The sequence below is a fragment of the Trichosurus vulpecula genome, chromosome 3 (assembly GCF_011100635.1).
Source record: "Trichosurus vulpecula isolate mTriVul1 chromosome 3, mTriVul1.pri, whole genome shotgun sequence".
Lineage (NCBI taxonomy): Eukaryota > Metazoa > Chordata > Mammalia > Diprotodontia > Phalangeridae > Trichosurus > Trichosurus vulpecula.
Window position 1 is genome coordinate 407,721,204 of NC_050575.1, and position 17,135 is coordinate 407,738,338.

At 39.9% G+C, this 17,135-nt stretch overlaps 1 protein-coding gene across 1 annotated transcript in view; it reads left to right on the forward strand.

Moving 5' to 3' along the window:
- LOC118841480 (A.superbus venom factor 1-like) overlaps positions 1-17,135 on the forward strand; it is a 77,086-nt gene that overhangs the window by 20,846 nt on the left and 39,105 nt on the right. Inside the window, exons 14-22 of the mRNA XM_036748916.1 lie at positions 9,022-9,180; positions 10,082-10,211; positions 11,329-11,403; positions 11,984-12,187; positions 12,729-12,843; positions 13,080-13,165; positions 14,106-14,248; positions 14,994-15,206; positions 16,841-16,907. Of these exons, the coding sequence (XP_036604811.1) occupies positions 9,022-9,180; positions 10,082-10,211; positions 11,329-11,403; positions 11,984-12,187; positions 12,729-12,843; positions 13,080-13,165; positions 14,106-14,248; positions 14,994-15,206; positions 16,841-16,907 (1,192 nt within the window). The remainder of the gene's footprint in view (positions 1-9,021; positions 9,181-10,081; positions 10,212-11,328; positions 11,404-11,983; positions 12,188-12,728; positions 12,844-13,079; positions 13,166-14,105; positions 14,249-14,993; positions 15,207-16,840; positions 16,908-17,135) is intronic.

Below are 17,135 nucleotides of genomic sequence, written 5' to 3' on the forward strand. Positions count from 1 at the left end.
ACCAGAATTTTTTCTGGGTCAAGGTTGGGGTGCTTTGAGGTCCCATAGTATCCCTAGTGATGCTGAGGCAAATGAGATGCTTAGGTCTTAAATGTCCTTTCATGTGGATAAGTTTCCTTCCAAACCCCACCTCATAAAATCAGAGACTCTCAGACTTAGAAGGGACTCCAGTTTCTTCACCTGCAAAGTAGTTTAAGAAGTTGGACTAGATGATTTTCTAAGATTCTTAATTCTCATTCTTAGTTCTCAGATCTAGGTCTGTGATGTTATGATGCTATCTGAGGTAGTTAGGTGATGCAGTGGATAAAATGCCAGACCAGGAGTCAGGAAGACTTGGGTTTAAAAAAATCCGACCTCAGACATGTAACTAGCTAATTGCTAATATCACTTAACCCCCTAACTTCAAATATTTGTTTCGCTTTTACAAACCTCAAAACTTTCTGTAAGAACTATTAATGTTATTCCCCTTTGATTCAGTATATCATTCAATGTATAGATCACCCAGGTCCAGGTGACCTACACATTGGATATTGAAAGAGCTGGAAAATGATGATTGCAGAGCTAAAATCAGCGACTTTTGAAGTACTGTGAAGAATGGGAGAGATACCATAGGTGTGGAGAAGTACTGAAAGATGAGAGTATAGTCAGGTAGATTTAGAACTGGTTGAATGACCATACAAAGGAGTGACAATCAATTGTTTGATATCAGTTGGGAAAGACGTCTCCAGGGAAATGCCCCAGAGAACTGTACCTGTTCCTGTGCTATTCAACATTTTTATAAGTAATATAAATAAGGCACAGATGACATATTCTAAAATTTTCAGTGGACACAAAGCCAGAAAGGATAGTTAACATTGGTAAAGTCAGATATGGCAGATTAGAACATTGGACGTAATCACATAAGATGAAATTTAATATGGATAAAGGTGAAGTCTGGATGAAATTCTAGTCAGTATCAATATCATTTTTATTGTCCATTTCTCTCTCTTTTTTAAAAATTTCCAAAAGCTTGTTTAAGTAATTCAAGGTTAAATCTTCTTAAATGTATGCCTTATCTTTCACTCTTTCACTCGTTACTATTCTTTCCCCTGTGTCTGACTACGCACAAACTGCTGACTCCATGTCCTTAATAAGTCTTTTCTTATCCATTAAAATGTACACAGTTTCATTCTTTGTGATTTTACTTGGTGCTTACCATGTCTAATATCTACCTTTGTTTTTCATTTTGAGAAAAGTATTCAAGATATGGAAGCTTGGTCCTTCTGTATAAACTAAAAGTTTTTGCCCTCTCCCATTTCCATCTCTTGAATCATACTTTCACATGTATTTCTTCCCACCCAGAACTGACTGGCAGCATAGGAGATAGAGTGCTGGGTTTGTGTCAGGAAGATCTGAGCTTAAATTTGGCCTCAGACATTTTCTAGCTGTGTGGCCCTGAAAAAATTATTTGCTCTCTGTCCGCCTCAGTTTCTTCAACTGTAGAATGGGGATAATAACAGTGCCTACCTCCCTGGGTTGCTATAAGGATAAAATGAGATCATATTGGTAAATACTGTTTGGCACAATGCCTGGCACATTATAGGAGCTATATAAATGCCTATTCCTTTCCTGCTCTCATCTTTTCCAGCGTTTCTTTGAAGCCACCAGTTGATTTTATTTGGAGAACCTTATCAAATTCTTCATAGAATTTCTCTAGCACTTTTCCCTCAGCAATTGATATCAATATGTGCTGTTGTTCAGTCATTTCAGTCATTTCTGACTCTTCGTGACCCCATTTTGGGTTTTCTTGGCAAAGATACTGAAGTGGTTTGCTTTTTCCTTCTCCAGCTCATTTTACAGATGAGGAAACTGAGGCAAACAGGGTTAAGTGACTTGCCCAGGGTCACACAGCTATTTTGAGGCTGGATTTGAACTCAGGGAGATGAGTCTTCCTGATTCCAAGCCCAATGCTCTATCCATTGCTCCATCTAGTTGCCCAATATTGCCATGTAAGCTGCAATTATTTTCACCATGGTCTTTTGCAAATACTTATCATTAGTACTGTAATATGTGATAATCAAAAGTCCCATGAAATAATATTTCTTATAACTTTTGACTGGTTGATAAAACCCCCTCCACCAACTCCTTTCTTTCCCCCTCCAAGTATTACCTGTGAACTATTCTTCTGGTTTCATTTATAGTAAGAGTTTCAAGATTAATACGATTCATTTTCCATCACAATATAATCTACTCATTGGTCACTGGATAATGATCTCACATTTAACAAATCAAGAAAGCTGAAATTTGTTTGAAGATCTAAAAATGATCTAATTCTTAGCTCTCCTTGCTCACTTTCCTCCCTCTCCTCTGTTTCTGCCACCATCATTGCAAAAACAGAAGGGAACCACATAGAACTGAGGGCAACTTTTACAAGTTTTCTTTGCTTCATGATTGTCATGGCCAGAAAAAGTTTCATCATCAAGTGGCCAGCTTACTGGTAATGTGCTTTTCTGTAATTAGCAAGGATGGCAGTCGGAAAACAGATTTCATCTGTTTCCACATCCATATTTTCAGCCTTTCCAGAATGGTAAAACCCGACAGAACACGTGTTCCATTGCCATGGTCTTCAAGAGCTCTGGGTTATCTCCACCCCTTTCATCTGCAAGTTAAACAAATCTACAGGAGTTATTACAATGAGACCAGAAGAGCCCAGAAAGTGCCTGAGCAAACATGTGACTTCCTTACCAAATTGAGATGGATGTCTGCCAAAGGCAATAGTAGGTCAGAATATAAACTGCTCTGTAAAATCTTTTTGAAAAACAATTATTGGTGATCACGAGCCACATAATCTCATAAAGCAGAAATGTAAAATCAGTTTAATGAAAGCTTGTTAATATATACAATGAAGCAGAGTCATTCCAAGAACATTCAAAGATAAAAATAGAAAGATGTCTACAAACAGAAAAAAAAGTAAAGATTTTTTTAAAATTGCAATGATTTTCTCCATCAAGGATAACAGAACCACCATATCTGGAACCTGAGGTGGTTACAGAGGAAGTACCAAAGAAAATAAGATGGGAAAAGCAACCAAAGTAAAGCATGTATATATGAAAAAGATTCTTGATGGTAACAATACAGTTGTGATGTCTCTGAGGTGCTGTTACTATACAAGGCACCTAAAAGATAAAGATCTTTTTATTTTTAATAGTATTGTATTTTTCCCTAATTGTATATCAACACAATTTTAGCATCCACTTTTACAAAATTTTGAGTTCCAAATTTTTCTCCCTGCCATAATGTAAAACATATTTCCATATTTACCATGGTTGCGGAAGAAGAAACAGATCAAAAGTAAAAAGAAACATGAGAAAGAATAAAATAAATGAAAAAAATATTCTTCAATCTGCATTCAGAGTACATTAGTTCTTTATCTCAATATGGATGCTGAGTCTCTCATAGTTGATCATCACATGATGTTGCTGATACTGTGTACAGTATTTTCTGGTTCTGCTCATTTCACTTTGCATCAGTTTGTATAAGTCTTTCCAGGTTTTTCTTTCTTCTGTGTGTCTCTCTCTGTTTCAAGTGTGTTTCTTGTAAGCTACGTATTGTAGGATACTTGTTTTTGATCCACTTTGCTATCCACTTCCATTTTATGGGAGAGTTCATCTTATTCACATTCACCATTATGATTACTATCTGTGTATTTCCCTCCATCCTATTCTTCCTCCTGCTTCTCCTCTCTCTCCTTTCACCCTTTCCCATGTCATCAATGTTTTGTTTCTATATACCACCTTCCCTGATCTGCCCTCCCTTCTGTCAGTCTCCCACCTTATTTAATCTCCTCCCCTTCTAATTCCCTGGTGGGTTAGATAGATTTCTATATTCATCTGACTGTGTATATTATTCCCTCTTTAAGCCAAGACTAAGGAGAGTAAGGTCCTTTTCCTACCCCCCCTCCATGTTCCCCTCCATTGCAATAGGTCTTTCTTGCCTCTTCATGTGAGATAATTTACCCCATATTACCTCTTCTTTCCTTCTGCACCCATTTTACTTCTTTTTCTCATCCCTTATTTTTTTATGTCATTCCCTTAAATACCCCTTATACCCATACCTTTTGTCTATGTTTATTCCTTCTATCTGTACTGTTATTGATACAATTTTTAAGAGTTACAGGTATCATCTTCCCATGTAGGGATGTAAATAGTTGAACTCCATTGAATCCCTTCAGTTTTCTTTTCCCTTTCTACCTGTTTATGCTTCTTTTGGGTCTTGATATTGGAAGTCAAATTTTTGGTTTAGTTCTGGTCTTCTCCTTATATTTCATTGAATGACCATTTTCCCACTTGATGTGTTACTTTTAATTTTGATGGGTAAGAGATTCTTGGGTATAATCCTAGCTTCTTTGCCTTCCAGAATATCATGTTCCTTGACTTCCAATCCTTTATTGTTGCAGCTGCTAAATCCTGTGTGATCCTGATTGTGACTCCCTGATATTTGAATTGTTCTTTTCTGGCCACTTGCAATATTTTTTTCCTTGACCTTATAGGTCCGAAATTGGGCTATAAGGCTCCTTGGATTTTTTATTTTGGGATTTCTTTCCTGAGGTGATCAGTGGGTTCTTTCAAGGTCTATTTTGCCCTCTAGTTTGCAGGACATATGGGTAGTTTTCCTTGATAATTTCTTGAAAGATGCTGTCCAGGTCTTCGTTTTGACTATGGCTTTCATGTAGTCCAGTGATTGTGATATTGTCTCTCTTGGATCTATTTTCCAAGTCAGTTGTTTTTCCCAAGAGGTATTTCACATTTTCTCCCATTTTTTCATTCTTTTGAATTTGTTTGATTGATTCGTGATGTCTTAGAGAGTCATTAGCTTCCACTTGCCCAAATCTAACTTTTAAGGTATTGTTTTCCTCAATTAGCTTCTGTACTTTCTTTTCCATTTGGCCAATTGTACTCTTTAAGGAGTTGTTTTCTTCTGTGGATTTTGTATCTCTTTTTCCATTTGGCCAATTCTATTTATTAAAGTTTTCTAAGCCATTGAGTCTTTTTTTTCATAATTCTCTTGTGTCACTCAGTTCTTTTCCCCATTTTTCTTCTACCTCTTTCGTATGATTTTAATCTCCTTTTTTTGAGCTCTTCCATGAGTTCTTTCTGGGCTTGAGCCAACTTCCCATTTTTCTTTAGTGTTTTGCTCATAGGTGTTTTGAGATTGTTGTCTTCTTCTGAGTTTGTGTCTTGGTCTTCACTGTCACCATAATAACTTTCTATGGTCAGATTCTTTTTTTTTTTTTTTGCTATTTTCTTCTCATCCCTCCCCCACTTTTGCCTTTTTCCTTTCTTTTAAATTTGAGCTCTGCTCCCAGGGTGGAAGGGGCACTGTCTCTGGCTTCTTGAGCTAATGGCTACAGGCCCTGGCTATATAGCTGGTGCCATACTGATGTTACCCTGAGGACCAGGGGGACTCTTATGACTGGTGCTACACTGCCAGGGTGCAGTGGGAATTGGCTGGTGCTGCTGGAGGCTGTAGAGGTCTGGCAGCTTGCCTGACACTGAGCTGGGGTCTTACTGGTGGTGTCTGGTGTGTGCTGAGGCCCAATGGGGTTTTTCTTCATTTCCCTGGGGCTACACTGAAGTACATGGAGGTCTGGCCACTGGAGGACACCTGCCTGCCCAAAGCCAAGCATCTGGAGGCTCTCAGAGCTGGAGTTTGCTGGTTCCCCTGGCTATGTTAAGGCGCACAGGGGTCCTGGAGTTGGTGTTTGCCTGTTCCACTACATCGGGGCTCAGGGTCTTCCACTGGTTTGCTGAAGTGAGGCTTGCTGCTGGCTTGGTGGGATGCTTCCTGTCCTTGGCCGTGATCCCCTTTTACTTGAGTTAAATGGACCTTTCTTGTAAATCCTTCAAGTCTTCCAGGCTAAAAGACTGCTCCATCCTGTCTTTCTGCTGGATCCATTGTACCTGGATTTGTTCTGGGGTGCTATTTTATGGTTGTTTGGTTGTTTAGAGGTGGATATGGGAGAGTGACAGTGATTTACTCCTTACTCTGACATCTTGGCTCCTGGAAGTCCCCTAGTAGTGGTATTGCTGAATCAAAGAGTATGCACAATTTGATTGCCCTTTGGGCATAGTTCCAAATTGCTCTCCAGAATGGTTGATCAATTCACACCTCCACTAACAGCACATCAGTGTCCCAATTTTCCCACATCCTCTCCAACATTTATAATTTTCCTTTTTTGTCATATTACCCATTCTGATAGGTGTGAGGCGGTACCTAGAGTTGTTTTAATTTGCATTTCTTTAATCACTTGTCATTTAAAGCATTTCTTCATATGACCATAGATAGCTTTGATTTCTTTATCTGAAAATTACCTGTTTTTATCCTTTGACCATTTATTAATTGGGGAATGGCTTGAATTCTTGTAAATTTGACTCAATTCTCCATATATTTCAGAAATGAGGCCTTTATCGGAGACACTTGCTATAAATATTGTTTCCCAGCTTTCTGCTTTCCTTCTAATCTTGGTTGCACTGGTTTTGTTTGTGCAAAAGCTTTTAATTTAATATAATCAAAATTATCTATTTGACATTTGGTAATGCTCTCTATTTCTTGTTTGGTCATGAAACCCTCCCTTCTCCATAGCTCTGACAGGTAGCTTATTCCTTGGTCTTCTAATTTTTTTATGTTTTCACCCTTTATACCTAAATCATATACTCATTTTGATCTTATCTTGATATATACAGTGTGAGATGTTGGTTAATGCTTAGTTTCTTCCCTATTGTATTCCAGTGTTCCCAGCAGTTTCTATCAAATAGTGAGTTCTTATCCCAAAGACTGAGCTCTTTGTGCTTATCAAATACTAGGTTACTATGGTCATTGACTACTGTGTCTTTTGTATCTAATCTATTTCACTGATCTACCACTCTATTTCTTAGTCAGTACCAGATAATTTTGAAGGTTACTGGTTTATATTATAGTTTGTGATCTGGTATGCCTAGGCCAACTACTTTTGTATTTTTTTTATTAATTCCCTTGATATTATTAACCTCTTGTTCTTCCAGATGAATTTTGTTATTATTTTTACTAGCTCTATCAAATAATTTTTTTGATATTTTGATTGGTATGGCAGTGAATAAGTAAATTAGTTTAGGCAGAATTTTCATTTTTATTATATTGGCTCGGCCTACATATGAGCAATTGATATTTTTCCAGTTGTTCAGATCTGACTTTATTTGTGTGAAAAGTGTTTTGTAATTGTATTCATATAGTTTCTGGGTTTGTCTTGACAGGTAGACTCCTGAGTATTTTATATTATTTACAGTTATTTCAAATGGAATTTCTCTCTCCATCTCTTGTTGTTGGACTTCCTTGGTCATATAAAGAAATGCTGATGATTTAGTGGGTTTATCTTATATCCTACAAATTTACTAAAGTTGTTAATTATTTCAAGTTGTTTTTTAGTTAATTCTCTAGGGTTCTCTAAGTATACCATCATATCATCTGCAAAAAGGGATAGCTTTGTTTCCTCATTGCCTACTCTAATTCCTTTGATTTCTTTTTCTTCTCTTATTACTATAGCTAACATTTCTAGTACTATATTGAATAATAGTTGTGATAATGAGCGTCCTTGCGTGTCCCTCCTGATTCTATTGGGAGGGCTATCTCCATTACAGATAATGCTTGCTGATGGTTTTAGATACTGTTTAACATTTTAAGGAAAGCTCCCTTTATTCCTTTGCTCCATATCAGGATCTTCTGACCAAAGTGGCTACTCAAACAGAGGCATACATTCCAACTCCCACATATCCATTCCAACAAAGGGCTGAGATTAGAACCAGATTGAATAATAATCAAGAAATCTGATGAGATGGTTTCTCCCATTCATTAGAATTCTTCTATACAACATGACTAATGCGGAAATGTGTTTAATAGGAATGTATGTGTAGAGCCCATATCAGATTGCATGCTGTCTTGGGGAGGGGGAAGGGAGTGAGGGAAAGAAAATGTAAAACTTATGCAGTGAATGTCGAAAACTAAAAATAAATGAATTTTAAAAAAGAAATCCAATGAGAAACCCCAACAAGTGACTGACCTATCCGCATTTTTTGTGAAAAATGTTATTACTTGGCACTGGCAGAAACACAAACGGTATATTCTAATGGTCACTGAAAAAATTCTCCTTGACTTCTATGCTTTCTAGATGAAGATCCTCAATCCTTTGTCCCTACTGTTGGTTTTTATCACTAACTCTCATGGCAAACTCATGTGGTTCTTCCCAGAACATATGTGACTTGAACTTACCATAAAATAAATACCTATTTGATTTTCCTAAAGCACAGGTCTGACTGTGTCATTTCGCCACTCAGTAAACTCCATTAAGTCCATATTACTTCCAGGGTCAAATACAAACTCTTCCATTTGGCATTTAAAGCCTCTTACAATCTACCTTTCTAGCCTTGTTTTCTATCACTCCTCATCACACATACTCTGAGCAGGAAAAACTGGCCTATAGCTGTTGCTCACACATTTCCCATTTCTGCGCATTTGCCCAAGTCATCCTTAATAACTAGAGTGCACTTCTTCCTAACATCTGCCTCTTAGATCCCTAGTAAACTTCAAAGTTTAGCCCAAATGCATCCTTCTACATGTGGCCTTTCCTGATCCACCCAACTACTTGTGACCCTCCCTGCCAATTACCTAGTATTTATGTCATATTTATTTTGTGCAAGCTTATATGTTTAAAGATTTTTTTCTCTCAATAAAAGCTGAATTACTTGATAGAAAGGACTGGTTCATTTCTGTCTTCGCATACCCAGTACCAAGGAAAATCTGTTGACCGAGTATTAATACATACCATAGGAATGAAATTTTCTTTAAAAAAGACCATGTTGTTTTTTTTACCAAAAAAAGAAAACTCTGTATTTTAAAATTCCTATCATTATATTCCCTCCCTATCTGTCTTTTATGCTCTATGTGGCATCTTGTCTACTTAGTAACAGCCCTTGCTTAGACACTCCATTCATGCCCTTGTCCCTTCAACAGCTAGCAGTAAAAGGAGCAACTCCAGATGATGACATCGTCCATGAACCAAGGGCTTCCATGGCACTGAAATTAGAAGGTGACCCAGGGGCTTCTGTGGCATTAGTGATTGTTGACAAAGGTGTCTATGTCCTGAACAAAAAGAGATTCACTCAGAGCAAGGTAGGTGTAAAGCGCACTGGCTCGAAAATTAGAGGTACTGGATTCAAATCTACTTCTTATTTTCCTGCATGTGTGTCCTTAGGTTTCCCTGGCCCTCCAAAACTATGGATTTAGACCAAATGACTTATATGTTCCCTTTCAGCTTTAAAGCTATAATCCCATGGTAATAGTAACAATAATTCCCTGCCATTGCCCACAATCCCTTAGAGTGATAAACCTAGCTAATTCCAGCCTCCTTCTGAAAGTGATGCTTATGTCTTTTACCAGGGAAGGATGATTCTTTCTCCAAGTTTTGTGAATTCAGTCCAGGGAAACTTTAAACTAAAAAGGGCCAGAATGATTTTATGGGATAGAGACCTTCAGGAGCCTAAATTTTGGCCCCTGACCTCTGAAGACCTGTGGTCACCACAGTTCATGGCCAGAGCTCCATAATAGATCCTCAGCAACTAAGTCACAAGAAGTAGCCTTTTTTAAAGGAAGAGACAACATAGATCTGTGCACTATCCTGTCTTATCTCCAGAGTCATCTCATTGCATCTAATGTAATTCCTATATCCAGTGGAAAGCAGTAACAATAAATGAGAGTGACAACCAATCGATCAACAAATATTAAGCTCCTACTATATGCCAGGCCAAGGGCTATCTTTTCCATTTCAGTTTTAGTGTGTGCCTAACTGTGTCCCATCAAGCTCTAAGTCCACAAGCTAGAACTCTCTTGGATAATTGAATAGAATATCCTTCTTTTCTCTGTTGTCATCAAGGCAAGGCCCTTTCCAGAAGCAGAAACAAATGTCCATGGAATGCAGCTTTCTTAGGCGTTTAAGACAACTGAATTTATATACTAGAAAGGGATATGATCTCCAACTACCCTATAACGGGGTGTGTGTGTGTGTTTTCCCCAGGTCTGGAATACTGTAGAGGAAGCAGACCTGGGCTGCAGCCCAGGTGGTGGTGAAAATGCCCTTGAAGTGTTTACAGATGCAGGGTTGAGCCTGAAGACCACTGTGCAGATAGAAACCCGTCTGAAGACAGGTGGGTGTCAGGAATATGGTTCACGATTAGATCAAGAGCCCTTTTCTGGATAAGCAAGTAATAGGATGATCATTATAAACTGCCTATCTGAGGACATCTGTAAATGATGCCATTTTTCAGGAGGGTATATGAAAGACAAAGGTAGCTAGATGTCACAGTGCATAGAGTGCCTGGCCTGGAGTCAGGAAAACCTGAGTTCAAATCTGGCCTCAGGCACTTACTAGTTGGGTGAGCCTGGGCAAGTCACTTTATGCTGTTTCTTCATCTGTAAAATGAGCTGGAGACATAAATGGCAAACCACTCTAGTATCTGTGCCAAGAAAACCCCAAAATAGGGTCGTGAAGACTCAGATATGACTGAATAGCTAAAAAAACGACAACGTGAAGGAGAAGTCAAGCCTTTAGCACCCTGGAGAGTACAACTTCTGGGAAAAGAAGTTGAGTGACTTATGTCTAAATAAAAATTCCAAAGAGAGGGACCCTGAGAGATGGTTTTCTTGGGAAGTAGGAAGGAGCAAGGATCAGAGGGGTGTCCAAGGAATAAGGTAGTTGATGTCAAAAAGTGCACCGTAGAATACAATAAAGAAAAATAGAGTAAGTATAGCATAATATAAAAATGAACAATACAAATATACATATATAAATAAGGAATACAAAGAAATAAGAAAAAATAGAGTAAGACAAATATAAAATACCGCCTAAGATGCTCATTTCCTCGATCTCAATGTCCTAATTTGTAAAAATGAAAGAGTTGGATTTGGTGGCTAAGATCCTTTCATATTCTAAATGTATGGGCCTATGAATATTTAGAGGAGGAAAGTATGTAGAAGCAGCTTAGTTCAACCATATCATTTTATACACGAGGACACCAAGGCACATAGGGGTTGTGACCAAGCTGATCAGTGGCAAAGTTAAGATGATGATTCTTCTCTCAAGGCCTTGTTTAAGTCTTGGTTCTTCTTTGAAAGCTTTTCTGACTTCCCCCAATAATGCAAAATTCCTTCTTTGAAGTGCTCAAACAATTAATCTCTGTGCCATTTCTGTGGAACATTTTCTTTGGAACAAGAGTTGCAGGAATATGAGAGAAACATGGTTCTTGGATATGTTTTTCTATTTAGAAGTGGGTTGCAAACCATCAAAAGGACATCGCCATCGAAGATCCTTACAACTCATGGAAGAAAAAGCAGCTCAAGGTGGATGGACTGGGTGGGGAGGAGAGGTAGAGGGAGAGATGAGATGGTGTGAAGTGGGGGATTACATGGGGGCTGGACTTAGAACTGTCCCTCTCCTGAAGGCCCAAGTATCTGGAGGCAGTGGGTTAGGGGAGACAATCCAAGTTTATCTGTGCCCAGTCAGGCCACAAGCCTTACTCTGTACCACTTGCACCTTCAGTCTGAGGGTTGACAACTCCTAGGGTTTGGAGGCCATTTTGGGGTCACTCAACAGTTGACTGGCCTCAGTTGTTTCACAAAGGGCTATTTACAATAGTCTAGGGGTTCAACATGAGGAAAATTATGTCTATGCCAGTTCTATATTAGCAAGGACTGTGTCTTTGCCTCTGTTCGCATCCCTAGCACTTAGTACTATGCCTTGCACATAAACAAATGTTTAAAAAATATTTGTTGACTGACTGACCATACCACCAAGGGGAAAAGAACCCCATGAAGGGACTGATCTCAGACCAAAGAAAGCAGGGCCATGTAGTGCTAGAGGCTTGGGGCATGGTGTCTAGATGTCCAGTAGGGGTTAACATAAGAGTCTGGCCCTGGGCAGTATCTAAATACAAGGATCAGGAGCAGAGGCGTTGCTGTGAGCATGGCATGCACAGGAACCCAATGGACCACAGCTGTGAGAAGAGAACCTCCTACATTGTGGAGGGGAGTGAGGCCTGTAAGGAAGCCTTCCTGAACTGCTGCCGCCACATCCAGGACCTGAGAGACAAGCTCCAGCGTTCAGAAGACCTTGTCTTGGCCAGAAGTATGTGCCACTGGGGCCGAGGGGGAAGGTGCATGTACAGGTGGTGGTGTAGAAGTCCAGCACTGAAAGAATAGACCATTAGGGATCTTAGCACCAGGCTCAGAGGTAGACAGCTGACAAAGGGAAAGACTTCCTGGATAGGGTATGTAGCTGGGTGAGGAGAAGCAACGTGGGCTAATGTCTCAGCAAAGGGAAATTTAATAGAAAGAACCCAGGACTGAGCGGGGGTGGGGGGAATGCCAGGAGACCTGGCCAATTCTGCCACTAATTTAGAGTGAAACTTTAGGAGAATCATTGTCCCTCTCTGAAATTCATCTCCAAAATGAATGGGTTGGACTAAAGGCTCCTTAAGGTCCCTTCAGAGCCATGGGGGCTGGGGAGAGGGAAGAGGGACCAGTAGAGTTAGATGGGTGGGCAGTGGTGCTAGGAAGGAAGAAAAGTTAATGGGCTTGTAGAGGTAGTGTTAGGCAGAGAGGGGACATGTTCACAGCATCGGTAGAAGGTTTGGAATTTCATTTGCTCATCCTGATCTGTATCCTAGGTGACTGGGAAAATGACATATTTCCTGAGGAAGACATTGTCTCCAGGAGTCAGTTTCCAGAGAGCTGGCTTTGGCGTGTGGAACAGTTGACTGAGATCTCCAAGACAAATGACAAGTGAGAAGTTGCACATCCTCCCTTATTTCCCATTCTGAGAGGGCCCTCCCTGCCCCAAGTACATGGTGCTGCCTTTATGTCCCTACCCCATTCCCCATAGCACTCAGAACAATGTTGGGTGCACAGAACAGTTCAATGGGTGGCTAGAGACGATATAGGACCCCAGTGTGTGGTCTCCCGGGATCCCTTCAGCCTCCTGCTTTCTCTGAAGGCCTTGATCTTTTTCCATTTCACAGACTTGCATCAAAAATTATCCCTATATATCTGAAGGACTCCATCACCACCTGGGAAGTTTTGGCCATCAGTGTCTCCAAGACCAAAAGTAAGGTGCAGTTCATGAAGGAAGTGAAACTGTTGAGATCCCATGAGCTGGGGACACAAGACCACATACTGTATTGTAAGGAAGATAGAATTAGATTGTCTCCTTGGCCCCTGATGTGATGTTATGTGAACTTCCCAACTTCCAGCAAATTAGTTACTAACATATGAGGTTGCTCATACTTCCCAATGAGAGAGTGAGAGAGAGAGAGAGAGAGAGAGAGAGAGAGGAGAGACAGAGACAGAGACACAGAGACAGAGATGGAGAGAGACAAAGAAAGAGAAGTGGCGAGGGAGAATAAGAGAGGGGAGGAAGAGAGAAAATGAGAGAGGAGGGAAGGAGTGAGGGTGAGAGAGAGAAAGAGAGGGATAAAAGGAGGAAAAGGGAAGTAGAATATTGGGTGTTGGCCCTTGTTTTCTGGCACTAGAAAGGGCCCATAAGGAAAATGAAGAGTTAAGTTTCTGCCTCTCTGCTTCTGCTTCTCTGGCCTTATAAGGAAAGAGAATGCAGAGTGAATAGAGACAGCTCAGAAAACACTTTTGCATGCTGCTTCCACTCTAGTCAGGTCCCATGTAATTACCTCCCTTCTTGATAAAACCAGATATTTAATACACCTGGAGATCAAACTCAACCTCATACCTTTTGTATTTGAAGCCCTATGGTGATTATGAGGACCACTGCCCTTCCCTCCTTTTCAAGGGACGAGTCCATTTTGAAGCACTTGAAATCCAAGGAGGATTTCACAGAAGGGTGTCTGTCTCCTTTTCCCAGCCACTGTCATCTCTGAAACTTATTGCTCTGGTAAATGCTGAGTTGGGGAAGGATAAATTGTTAGAACTTCTATCCTGAATGGCTGGATGGTAAGGAGGTGCTAGTTGTAATGTTGTATTGCCAAGGATGATGGGGCAAGTGAGTTCCTGATACTCATCCTCTTGCTTGGCAGGCATCTGTGTGGCCTCCCCTTACGAGATCACTGTGATGAAGGATTTTTTCATTGACTTGAAGCTGCCTTATTCTGCAGTTCGTAATGAACAGGTGGAGATCCGAGCTGTGCTATATAACTACAACAAAAGACATCCTATTAGGGTGAGACTACCTCCTCTAGTAATTTTTCCTTCTCTCACCCATCTCTATTTGATGACCATTCTTTTCTGTTCTGTGTGCCCTGTGGCCACTTTCCTCCCTGGGGCCCCCAGGGATTAGCATCTGATCCTCATCATGCCCTGTTCTGGTAGATACATATCTCTATCAGGAAGCTAACTTTCTGTTCAGAGGGTGGGCAACTCATTGATCACTATATGAGGAGTCAGAAGTCTAGTGCTGACTCTACCACTAAATAATTGTATATGACTGAACAAGCCACTGCATTTCTCTGGGACTCAGTTTCCCCATAAGTAAAATGAGGGAGTTTGATTACACGGCATAAGTTCCATTCTAGCTCTAAATGACTGTACAAATGTCTTAATTTCCCTGGGCTTCAGATTCCTGACTTGTAAAATGAAGAAATTGGCTTGGATGATATCTATGGTCCCTTCCAGAGCTAAGATTTTGTGATACTATAACTAATCTTATCTTCTCTCCTTCCCCCTCCCACCCCCGCCACACCTTACTACCTTGTTAAGAATCACATAGGAAGGATAAGTACTGCCTAGGATCAGTTGGTGAGGTTATTCTCCTGGGGGAAGCCTACCCTGAGAAATAGCTCAGAAATTCATTTAAACAAATAAAGATTCCTTTCTTTCAACCTAGGGCTGTACCACAATGGCTAACCACTCCCTTTGCCATTTAGGCATCCTCTCCTCATACCTCTTCTCTATTTGTCACACCCCAGGTCCGTGTGGAACTTTTGTACAACCCTGCATTCTGTAGTTCCTCTACTGCCAACAGACGGTACCGGCAAACCCTGAGTATTGAGCCTAGTTCCTCTCGTGTGGTGCCATTAGTTATTGTCCCTTTGATGCTGGGACTGCATGATGTTGAGGTGAAGGCAGCTGTCTGGGGTGCTTATGTGGCAGATGGAATAAAGAAAAAACTGAAGGTTGTGGTGAGTTCTGGGCTCCTTCCACGAGAGCAGATTCTGTCAGTAAAACTTGTTCCTTCATCAACGTTTTCCTCCTTTTCCCTTTCCTTGGTGATAGACACACTGTTCTGACCCCCAGAAGGAAGCCAGCTAAGGATAGGATCCATTTGACAATGTGATAATGGAACACAGAAGACCCAAAATTAGAAATGTAATCATTCATTTTTGTACCTGGGGAAAATTCCAGGGACTGGAATTTTATTCTCTTCTCATTCTAAAATGGTCACTTTTCCCCAAGATTCCCATTAGCTCTACTTCAACAACCAATTTCTTCTTGGTAAGAATCACTTTCCAGGAGGGAGCAAAGAATCTGGAATAAATGACTTAAAATCTAGGAATTAAGGGCTCTTAGCCTGGGATTGAGTATATCTAATGAAGGATGATAAGATTGATTTTTCCTAGTCTTGCACATGTAATCCAATGTATATTAGACTAACAATGAAAGAAAACAAAGAAAAATGTCTGTGTATCGCCTCTAAGATATAGATAATAAAGAGTAGCTATAATATAGAGAAAAGAATTGCAGTGGAAATGCCCCAAAGTTCACAGAATCAAAGAAAGGAGGCCCCCCCTTAAAATATAGACTCTCCAATGCCTATACACAAAAGTCTGAAGTGTGAAGTAATATGAACTAGAAATCCTAAGGTATCACTAAAATTTGGTAGGATAAAACTCAACTTGAATAGGGATCTGGAATAGGTAAATGGAGATTGAGGGGCTTAGTGTATTGAGCACCATTGTATATTAAGCAGATATATTCTCTTAACAAATACAGAAAGCCAGAGAGAAGAGCATTTGCGTGAAAATCTACTAAGGTGGAAATAAAAACTACATTGTCACCAAAGTCTAATACAAACCATCTGGATAGAAATGGGAAATAGATGAGGAGTTCAGGAAGCAGAGCACAAGCTTCAGCCAGTAGTGAGATAGTAGTGATGGGAAATAGCAATTTTCCACACTTCTGATGCAACTCTCTCTATGCCAAAATCAGATTTGCTAACCATTTCTTCACTTGCCTTAATTTCATCTTTCAAAGGAAGAGGAAAGTATGAAGGGAACTTCTATTCTGGGCTCAATTCTTGCCAAGAAGGGAGAGATGGTTGCTAAAGTAGAAATGTTGGGAATGTTGGGCAGAAGTGACCAGTTTAGAATTTCTGATAGATAAGGAGAGGAAAGCTTATCATAATCTGACATGTGTGCTATATTTCCAAGAGGCAGATTTCAAAGGATACAGTAAAGGATGGGAGAAGAAGATGTAAATGGGATGAGAAGCTCTTGGCAATTAAACTCTGAAAAAATAGAGAAAATTATTGGGAGAATGAAAAGAAAGAGTGGCTCTGAGATAGATGTGAATTCACAAGGAACTTAGATAAACTCAAAATCTGAAGACAGGGAAGCACGGGTAAAAATGGATGATGGATACAAAAGTGTGCCAAAGTCATCTATGTAGTATAAAAGTATTAAAGCCCTCAGATAGGTTGGGTAGTAAGCTCCTTGAGGGCAGAGAGTGTTCCTTTTTAAAAATCTAATTATTTTTGGTGCCTAGCATAGCACATGTTGGTTAACATTATATTTTAATTTTTTGGTCTTTTTTTCAGCCTGAGGGAATAAGAATCAAACAGAGTGTCATGAATGTTTTCTTGGATCCAACTGAGAAGGGAGAAGGTATGTTGAGAATATGGAGTTCATGGATCTTTTTCTTTACAACTCCTCACAAACCCCTTCATTCCTTCCTAAAGAAGATATTACATTAGCACTTAGCACAGTGTCTGGCACATAGTAAGTGCTTAATAAATGCTAAGTGATTGATATTGCATGCATGGGACATCTATGTAGCACAGTGGCTAGAGAACCGGACTTGGAATTAGGAAGACCTGAGTTTGAATCCTGCCT